Raw genomic sequence first — 11,286 nt, forward strand, 5'->3', positions numbered from 1 at the left:
GATGCCAGCCACCTGTCTGAGAAAAGTCATTTCGGCCGCATGTATCTGTGACCTTATTCTTTTGGTCATGATATGCATATCATGCATACAGTAATCATACCTGTTGCTACTGTATGTGGAACTATACTAGTACGTTACCGCTTTTGTGCCTTACGTTACCTCATATATATAGCTACTCTGCTGTCGGGCAGAAACCAGCTAATTCCAAAATGAAAATTATTATTGTCTCCACCAGGCCGAAGGCATGGGGAGAGAGTATGTTTTGCACTCCGTCCGTGTGTGTGTGTGTGTGTCCGTCCTTCCGTCCGTCTGTTACCAGCTAATCTCCGGCACCGTTAACCTGGTCGATGCCAAACTTTGCACACACACTCTCTGGATGCCAACGATGAACCTCTGCCCCACATTTTCCAGAACGGCCTGTTATAGCACCACCATGAGGCAGCTTTTCACATTTGTTTCCTAAAACTGCACCGATCTGCGTGAAACGTTGCATGCACACTCCCTAGAGGCCAAGGACAAACCTTTCACCTGCATTTTCCGCATCTGCCTTTTATAGCGCCACCAGGAGGCCGACTTTTGTAAAACACATTGTTTGATATTACTCCTCCAGATTCTTCTATACACAGTAAAGCTATGATGTGACAATGAAGTTGATTTGCTTTTTCTTATTATTATTCAAAATAGCACACTTCTGAGTCATTTTAAAATGACACCAGCTTTTCTCTCATAAAATGACCTAAAACTAGTAACCTGTTCCACTCACAGCAACTATTTTCTTGAGATATAGGCCTATTGGTCCAAGTACCAAAACATGCCACTCTTCTTTTAGCAATGTTTTCCTATAGCTCAGCTGATTGTCCTCAGACTGACATGGGGTTCCAATGCAGCCACAAGTGTTAGAGCTCTGGCACCTTCTCAGTGTAAAAATGTATCTTGGGGAAAAGCAGTAACGCTCTAGCTGGCGTAATTACCATGTCTGAATGGGCTTTCCCAACTTGTAACCTCGCAACTCTCAGTCCCACTCTCTTGAATGTCTTGATCACTGGTGCGTAAACTGACTTCACCACCTCGTCTATATGCCCACAAAGCCTGACCCAGAGGAATTCTGCATTTTCCAGGATCCATTGTGCCCACAATGGATCCTGGAAAAGCGGGTCTGTGTTTCCCCGGCAAAGGAATGCTACAGGTCACATAAAGGCCCACAACAGCCAATCAAGCCTAATTGTAGCCTCAATTTTACCGTGGAACCACCCTCACCACTCCAGTCATCCTGGCTGGCGGCCATTTTTATTTTCCGAAGGCCCCAAATCTCTCCCTGCAATTAGAGTCAGTTTTGGGTCCTTTTTATGGAGCTCTCTCATTGAACAGATTGACTATTCTAAAACAAGGCAAGAATAGGCTTTGATGCCATTATTTTGGGAGAGCTTGCAGAATGCGTGGGACTGAAACATTACATTGTGTTGCACCAGAACTGATAGTGTGTGTAGGTTAGTTGAGTTGGCCATGCTCTACAGATGTTCTATGGAGAAAACAAATCTTTAAAAACTAAAATAAATCAGATTTACATATAGTTTGTGCATAAAAAAATACAGAATATTCTGCAAAATAACTCAATTAAAACGTGTGTTTACCTGTGAGTCAGTAACTTCCAGAACAAAACCCTGGGTTTGTTACGGATTGATCCAGGTCTTGCACATGGGTCATCATGCAAAGTTGGATGGGAATGATGTCAGTTATAAATAAACAGATGGAATTTATCACATTTGTATTATGTTCAGTGTCAGGTCAGCATGACCTAAAATGTTAGTTACAGGAAAAGAATGGTTCATTCATTCCTTTTCTCTCCTCTTTTTTCTCTCCTCCTGGTTGTCTTTGGCCGGTGTAAGTAAACCCCTCCCTAATTCCATAGTAGCCTACTGTCTGAGGTTTCCTTCGGCTTTGGCGTGGTATGAGTCACAATAAGCATTTAAAAGGCTTTCTCATTAACCAGAACTCCTTTGCAACTCTATGCGTTTTTTAAAACTTGGCCACTCTAGTTCCCGTAGTGTTAGAGGTGTGGGAAATGCATGTCATGTTGCTGTCCTGCTGCTGTGTCCTGGTGCTGGTTCTACCCGTTCCATGTTTCACGGCACCCACAGTCATTCCTGAGGGAGACTGGTACTCTCCTGCGCCACAGAGTGACCTGAAGCTTGCCACAGTAAGTGCATAATTGAATGGGCTTAATTACAGATATTTGGAATTGACTGCATGTTGCACAATAATCCTATGCTAATTTGAAAACAAATCCTTTTGAATGACAATTCCATCTAAGTTCCATGCAGCAAAGCTGGCTCTTAATGTGAGTGGGATATGGAGATGATCTTTTTATCCATTTGTGTTTTGCGTGGGTGGTGGGGGGTGGAGGTAAATAATGGGCATGCCTCTGAGTCTCTAGCAGCAACTATACCATGCCGTTTTAGATTTGACCAAGCCACCTAATTTATTCCCATTCATTTGTATCTCCTGTCTCACTCACTTAGTATGTCTATGTTTAGACCAAATGTATTAAGCCAGGCATGAATGGGTGCTAATAGCTATATATATTTAGCTTCCATTATGTTTGTTGTAGGGTAATATGTCTAGATGTACAGTAATGACAAACTAGGAAGGCTCATCATTTAAAACATATACAGCTTGACGTTGTGTTCTCCAAATATATTAGCCTATAGTTAAATTATTCACATTGACACATAATTGTCTCTGATATGATGCATTGTATTGTAAAGTATATAGTCTGCATATGAAATTCTCATATCTAGACCGTTCACCACCAATAACCAGTTCTGTTTTTAAAGGTAAGTAACCAGGTTTAGCCATGGGGAATATATAGTTCAAGATTCAAGAGGTTTTATTTGTCAATAACTCATACAAGTACAGTACAGTAGCCTATAGGCTATGTGCTGTGAAATGTTGGCATGCCATGCTCCACAGAGATATAATGTAAAGATAGTAAACCAAGGCATACCTTAGGTAGAAAAGTAAAAACTTTAACAGCAATAAAGAATGAACGTATAGATTATGATGGAGAATAATCTGGGATATAGACTATACTGTACTGTACATACTGTACATGCAGTAGAAAAAGTGCATATAGTGCAAGGTTTTGTCTTCAATCACTTGATAACATGATAAAGGACAATGTTTCTGCAGGAATATCTTCAGCAGTACTACAACCTGAAAAAAGAGCCTTTTGGGCGCAGGAAAATGAGTTGGCCCTCATTTACCTCCAAGGTAAGGGACATGCAGGGTTTCTTTGGGCTGAACACAACAGGTACTCTTGACCCAGAAACGCTGGATATGATGCAAAGCCCTCGCTGTGGGGTCCCAGATGTGGAGGAATACAACCTGAGTCAGGGAACACGATGGAACAAGAATGTCATCACATACAGGTAACCCAATGATTTGTATAAAGCTAAGAATTGTAATGAGCGGCCAACAAACCAATTATTCAAAATGCCAAGTCTATCGACCAATCTCAGTTTTGTTGTATTCATTACAATGGATGTGTGATTTGGATCACAAGAGGGTAATGGATAGAAAAGATTCGGTACCAAGCAGCAATGGTGGTTTGGAACCAATTAAGTACCAAATAAATTATTGAACACAGGTGTGGGTTAAATAATATTTGCTATATTTGTGTTGCTTTAGCCTACATTGGTGACTTGTGGGTGAGGTCTGCAATGAACCAACAATGAAATAAAATTATTCTAATAACAATTACTGAATAATTTTGTGCAATGAGCAACTTATTTCACACAATCTGAATTGTCTTTATGTAAACCCCACCCGCATAGGCCCATGTCTTGTGAAACAAAATGCTAAGGATTGTTTGAAACTGCTGTGTGACCATAATGGTTGATAATTCAATACATTATTGATGAAGTAATTACTCATTGAAAAGGTCATTCCCAAAACATTATGGGGGGAATTGTCTATCTAAATAAGTGATTCTCACTAACTCCAGGGACCTCCATTTAATATGCATTAGACCATGGATTTGATATGATTGTTATCACTGTGGGACTCTGGGACCCACAATTACAGTAGGCCTACACAGTAAAATCCTCAATTTAACCTACACACAATGTGGTTCTATTTGTGCACTCTCAGAGTTACAGACCTGTGTAAGGGTTTGGTTATTTGGTTCCTAACTATAAATAATTTAGCTTGAGATCTACAAATCATAGGGAATCCATAGCCACAACGATGCTGCCTCAAATGGGGTTGCATGCTTGCATCATTGCATGTGAATCCAACCTGCATCCAACACAGAATTTATTTTTCATTAGTACTTGATAACATACAAATCTGTCATCATAATGTCTGCAGATACTGTATCTCATTTCTGTGGGGGAATTATTCAAATGTTCTCCATGTAACATACAGTGTGCTCTGCTTTGCTGAGACAGCATTGGCAGGTACACCAGAGATTTACCTCGCAACACAGTCGACTCTCTGGTTGCGTCAGCACTCAGTGTTTGGGCGAGAGCCAGCGGTCTGACATTTGTCAGGTCATACACCCGCAGTGCTGACATCATGGTGGACTTTGTCACCTATGGTGAGTATCTCCTTTGATTAAAGTAGTGGATCGATTAATTTAGTAGGCATTTCATTTCAGTTTTTTCAAGTGGATAAATTTAAATGTCGTTGGCACTTTTAGCCACAGTACCTTGCATTAGTATACTGTAGTACATGTGGTAACAGGTGGTAGTGGCCTTTTGCTAATTGTGGAAGACACGTTTCATACAAAACTGTATTAAACATAACAATGAAGAAAACCTTTTTTCCACCATAAACCACAGCAGCACGCCACGCGTCGCGTCGCGCAGCCCCAGTAGAAATCGAACCCATAATTATGGCAGTGTTTAGTGCTAGGCCCTAACCAGTAACCACTGGGCTTCACAGTTCATTGGGACGAGGGATTTATATTGGTATAAATTGTACAGTAACAAGTTGTAATGTGGTTTACTGTTTTCTGTATCATATTACCTGGATGGGATCATGAAGTGCACGGTGACATGTATCCATTTGACGGGCCCAGGGGCACACTGGCACATGCTTTTGGTCCAGGAGACGGTACCGGCGGTGACACACACTTTGATGATTCTGAGCTCTGGGCAGCAGGAGGAAAGGGTACCGGAATCCATTTATACACTAATAAACTGTATAGAATTCTATACCTGTTGGACACTTGGAGGTGACATGGAATATATGCAATAGTCTAGTTTAATTGTATGCCAAATAGACACAACTGAAAAATTATTCTAAAGTAAATAGTACCCTAGAATTCTATTAAATAGAATAGCATTCAATAACATAAAAGCATAAAAGCAGTTTACTTATTCAAAGGCATGTGACATCTGAGATGTGGTTCTTAAGAGAAGCATTTTTATGCATCAGTGCTGAAATGTATTTTAATCATTTTCTTTGCACTATTGCAGGATTCAACCTGTACGTGGTCGCCGCTCATGAATTCGGTCACGCTTTGGGGTTAAAACACTCCAGAAACCCAGAGTCACTGATGTATCCGACATATAAAGCAACTCGTTCAGTCAACATACTCTCCAGAGAGGATGTAGCAAATATCAATGCACTTTATGGTAAATATTGTTTGTTTGAAATAATATAATGTGGTTTTAATGCTATAATCTTACAGATTACACATACAGTATGGCAACATCCTCCATTAAGATACAAAAAACGAACTTGATTTAAATGTTTCATTTAGTCAGCTAACGCTTGTGAGTCTCCCTCCAGTCCTACTGACAAGTCTTGCCAGTGGCGTGCACAGACATTTAGAGGGGCAGGTGCTCAAGTTAAAAAAGGGCACCTTGTGCAGCGCGTGGAACCGGCCGGTTGCCTTAATCCATTTTGGGCGGGAACCCCTTTTGGTGTTAGCATTATGTTATGCTTTAGCTATTGAAAAATAGCAGATCTACAAGCTCATAGCGCGCCACCGAGTGGCGCGCTATGAGCTTGTAGGTCTGCTATTTTTGAAAAAAAAAAAAAAAAAAAAGAGAAAAAAATGTTTTTTTTTCTTTTTTTTCTTCAAAAGGGCACATTGCCAAAAGGGCAGGGGGTGCTCTAGCACCCCCTAGTGTCTATCTGTGCACGCCACTGAGTCTTGCCAATCCGAAGGGGAAAATAAACCCGAAAGCATGAATTTTGCAATTAGACATGGAAAACCTTTTAGCTTCTTACTTTTAACCTGTCCCCTGCTAGCATGTCAGCAAAATAATGTTCATTGTATTTATACTCTGTATCTATACATATGACAAATAAACCTGAACCTGAACCTCAAGGTGCAATAATAAATGATCATACAACTCACACATGTAACACTATACTCAAACGCTGACGAGTCGACCCCCCCCCCCCATAAAGACAAGGCTTGCTATTTATGGATACATATTTGATGTTATTGTGTTTTGAAAGCAAAGTGAAGCAGAGGAAAAGACATAAGTCTGGACTGCTATTTATTTTCTCAGGTCGTAGGCCGCAGAGCAGCTGGAACACTCAGTACAACCCCTGGCTGTCAGGCTCTCTCTTTCCTCCTCGTCTGATGCGGAACAAATGTGACCCAGACAGGTCCTTTGATGCTGTGTCAACCGTGGGTGATGCCACCTTCTTTTTCAGAGAAAGGTAACCTTGTGATCGATCGATCAATCAATCAATCAATCAATCAATCAATCAATCAATCAATCAATCAATCAATCAATCAATCAATCAATCAATCAATCACATTTGCAGGAGTAAAAAGGAATTAGAAGTAAGGAACGGTGAATAGAAAAGCTAAAATAAGTCCTAAATCACATAAATAGTGCATTCAGTATAGTGCATGTCAGACAGTATTATGTAGCTTAGAAAGTCCCACATGAAGTCCTATCATAAATATTGTATGTGCAGGCGACAGTTTTATTTAACAGCCTGACAGTTGCTACATAAAAATTGCCACAGTCTCTCGTTACGGCTCTTGCTACTCCGATCGCTTGCCAGGTCGAGGGCGCGGTAGAAGTGCGAACAGCGCTGTGGCTGGGGTGACCGTCCGTCCCTGATGTCCGTGATGATAGTACTTGTGTGTACTGTATCTGAAATCAATCCAAATCCAAAAAGGACACGAGAGTGCTTCAACTTGCATATAAAACTCCATTTGAAGTCGTTTGTGACAACTTTGCAACTGTCTCTGTATTGTTGAAATTACATTTAGTCTCAATAGCCACAAACAAGAGAAGCATTCCTAGAGAATGTCATTTCTGTTTATTAACTCTCACATTAGCAGGAATATATGTTCAAATGAATACCAGTGGTTTTCAGTGCAGTAACAATAGCACGAAGAAACTTTGTTCTCTTCCAGAAGATATTGACATGCACTGCTTCTTTCTTCTGTATCCTATCAGGTATCTATGGATCAAACATAACAAGCAAAATGACACCAAGGAAGGTCCCATCACCAACTTTATGCCTAAGATTGAAACCAACATCGATGCTGCCTTCTGGGTGCCGCGCAGATCGACTGCTTACCTCATTCACGGTAGCCAGTTGAAAACATTCTGCTCCACATAGTGGCAGCATCAAATCATTTCATGTAAAATTGATGGATATACTGTGTGTGCATGGTGGAGGTTGTCAGGATAATGGTGACCCATATTTTATTCACATAACAAAGTCATGTAACTGTAAATATATCAAGATACCAACAGGTTATAGTCAAACTCTTCAATAATGTGAAGACACTGCAAATCCACAATAGCATTGTATGCCATCTTAAAAACACCGGCGGCGGTGGCTCAGGGGTAGAGTGCCTGGATGGCAACCGCAAGGTTGCCAGTTCAAACCCGGGCTCCCCCAGAGTTACTGTCGAAGTGTCCTTGAGCAAGACACTGAACCCCTAATTGCTCCCGATGTGCTAGTTGGTGCCTTGCATGGTTTCCGCTGCCATCGGTGTATGAATGGGTGAATGTAATGCACAATCTATGTAAAGCGCCTTGGATAAAGGTGCTATATACATTTACCATTTACACCATTGCTTCACTGTTCATTTATGCATTTTTAACTTATCTGAGAACTTGTAGAATTGTAGAATGTACAAATGGAACCATTTGCACACTCCAGTGTACCTCTACATCAAACGTGTGGTTCATGTCATGACAGAATCCATGTACTGGACAGTGAAAGGCTCTCTGGTAAAGGGGAAGCCCAAGCCACTCACCAACTTTGGGTTCCCCACCTGGGTCCATGAGGTGGATGCAGCGGTGCACATGGTGCAAACAGGACGCACCTTGTTCTTCATCCATGACATTTACTGGAGGTAAGATAACAGTTCAAATGAATGAACTCACAGAGCGCGCGCGAGAGAGAGAGGAGAGAGAGGAGAGAGAGAGAGAGAGAGAGAGAGAGAGACACACACACACACACACACGTTTAATTATAAACAGAATTCACCCATTTATAGCAGTGATTCTCAACCTGTGGGCTGGGGCCTGGGGCCGTGAGGTTACTGCAAGTGGGCCCCCAAATAACTGTAGGCCTATGTATTTTGTGACAGTGATGAAAAGGAACGTTTCCATTGATCCAAGCAGGAACATTGTTCAGTGATTGAGCATACAAAACATGCTCTGAAAATGCACGAGGCTGCCGTGTTAAGTGGTCAGATGGGTGTGCCGCGAACACTTTTACAAGTGGACCCTGGGCCAGAAAGGGTTGGAAACCACTGCATTATAGGGTTTCCCTGTGCTGTATAGCCACTTGAGTGCACAGGAGGTTTTGGTTTACTATAGGGAAAAGTTGGACGTATGGCTCCACAGATTCTTTAAGTGTGTATGTACTGAATGCAAGTTGCAAACAGAGGTGGGGGTGGGGGGAGGGGTGGGGGGTAAAGGTACAGTAAAGGTTAAAAGCTATTTTTAGATTTATTGTTCACTGGCATATTTTTCACAATAACCATTCCACGCACGCACGCACGCACGCGCGCATGCACGCACGCACACACGCACGCACGCACGCACGCACGCACGCACGCACGCATATTGTATTGTTTAGTTTACTAGATTACAGTTTGTAATTACTTGTGATACCCATTGTTTATGTCATGGCTTTATAGTTTCAATGAAAATAGAAGAGTCATGGATGTTGGTTACCCAAAATACATCAGTGAGGACTTCCCAGGACTCAACACCACAATAAGTGCAGCTCTTCAAAAAGATGGTGAGACATTTCTTTTTTTTGTTTGTTCTTGTATTTTGTTTCCACAGAATAAGTATTGTTTAATGTGTGTTGGTTGTTAAGATGATAAAATTGGAGGATGTGATTCGAAAATGAAATATGTGTTATGGTAAATGAATGGCAATTCATTACAAAATGTCAAGATCACAAGGACTTTGTGGTCACCAGCAATATTTTGGGCACAAATGTCCACCTTTTGGTGGTTATCTTGTCTTTCCTTCAGTTGTAATTTCTCAAAACGGTCAGGTCAAATATGTTCAACATCATCCACATAACATAGTTGACAGTTGACAGACTGGTCCCTGTTGGCTTAGTTAAATGGATGGAGCAATCTTTTCAGCCAACAAACTGTCTACACCTTCAGGGTCTTTTGCAACATAAATGCACTAGCAGCTGTCATGGGTATAAGAATGCTAATTCACCAACATGCAGCATCATGTGTTTGACAGACACTGGGGTTGTTCAAGGATCTGCGCTATCATTTTACACTATATAATTTACTCACTCATCTTATTTAGTTCAATTACATGAAAATGTTATAGTCCCCGGTAATATGGTGCCTGGATATAATTGAGTTCAAAACAAAATTTGGTGAGCGACACTGCAGTGCGACAACATATAGATAAAGCTTCTAAGCTGTCAACCACAACAACAACAACTAAATCATTTCTACTGACAACAAAGACTACACCAGTGGTTCCCAAAGTGGGGTCCGGGGACCCCCAGGGGTACTTGAGGGAGTTCCAGGGGGGGGCCAGCTAAATGATAGTTTGGAACCAAATGGACCCTTATGGGTCTGTAACTCTGAGAGTGTACAAATGGAACCAAATGGACCCTAACGGGTCCATTTGGTTCCATTTGTACACTCTCAGAGTTAAATTAACATTGATTTTACAATATAAATTGGGGTCTCAGAGATAGAAATCCCATTAAATGGGGGTCCGTAGACTAATGCATGTCAAACTAAGGGTGAAAATGGTTGAAAATCACTGCTAGAGCCGTACATATCTTCTGTTATGGGGGTCCTTGGCATACCTTTTCAAATGGTGGTACGCAGGCTAATTAGTGTCAATTTGGGGGTCCTTGAGATGAAAACGTTTGGGAACCAGTGGACTACACTACTACTAACACCATTCAGACCCCAGAAAACACCACATGGTACAAATGATGATATACCGGTAATGAATACGTTATAAACCTCCTGAAGATTTGATTTTTGCCATCCTATAGGTTTTATCTTCTTCTTTGTCGGACCACAAGTCTTCAAATATGACTACACCCAGCAACACATCGTGGGAGTTGAGAAAACAAACACCTGGCTTGGATGTTGAAATCCTGCTTCTACAGAGTGTTGAGGAAATGCTCCTAATAAACTTGATTATAGCACTAGAAAAAAGAAAACAAAAAGAAAACAACATTGTGTGAAGTTTGTGTCAAGTCTTATTTATCATTAAAATATTGTATTTATCGGTATACCACTGTGGCCATCATTTGTCCAAATAAAGGTTCTAGAATCTAGAATGTTTAGCAAGCATTTGTGGTTTTCATATGTGACCAGATTTGACTGAGAGACTGCCGTCGCGCAAATTCCAGCTTTTCACGAGAAATACTATACTATTTTTTTTCAAAATTAGTTAATAGCACACTCTTCACATACTAGAGCATGTCTGAAATAAGTGTCAGAGCTGAATATGAAATAAATGCTTAAACATGTAGCTAGGTGTAATGTTAAAGACCACAGAAGTGAACCTTTCAAGCCTGTTTTCTCAACTCGCTGTTTTCTGCAAGACATTACTCTATAAGCCATATCTCCAAAACTGGTGAATCAAACTGAACAACCAAAAAAACGAAAGTTAAAAAAATTCCAATGGCAGTCTCTCAGTCAAATTTGGTCACATATGTAGACCACTGTAAAGTGCTCCAAGCACGGTTGTCTGATGTGGTTATATTAATTATTTTGATCTGCAGTAATATACCGTGCATCATCACTGTGGTGGTGGTGGATAGATAGACAATAGTTTTTTC

The 11,286-nt window shown here is 40.9% G+C and overlaps 1 protein-coding gene across 1 annotated transcript; it reads left to right on the forward strand.

Annotated features, from left to right (window-relative positions):
* Positions 1–2,036: 2,036 nt before the first annotated feature.
* On the forward strand, positions 2,037–10,719 carry mmp20b (matrix metallopeptidase 20b (enamelysin)). The gene is made up of 10 exons (XM_079515102.1): positions 2,037–2,197; positions 3,190–3,428; positions 4,449–4,597; positions 5,047–5,172; positions 5,481–5,639; positions 6,528–6,681; positions 7,437–7,570; positions 8,191–8,347; positions 9,140–9,243; positions 10,492–10,719. Exons 1-10 carry the CDS (start codon positions 2,063–2,065, stop codon positions 10,590–10,592), a joined length of 1,458 nt encoding a protein of 485 aa, XP_079371228.1. The 5' UTR covers positions 2,037–2,062; the 3' UTR covers positions 10,593–10,719.
* Positions 10,720–11,286: the final 567 nt, after the last annotated feature.

The sequence above is a fragment of the Electrona antarctica genome (genome assembly GCF_951216825.1).
Source record: "Electrona antarctica genome assembly, chromosome: 11".
NCBI lineage: Eukaryota > Metazoa > Chordata > Actinopteri > Myctophiformes > Myctophidae > Electrona > Electrona antarctica.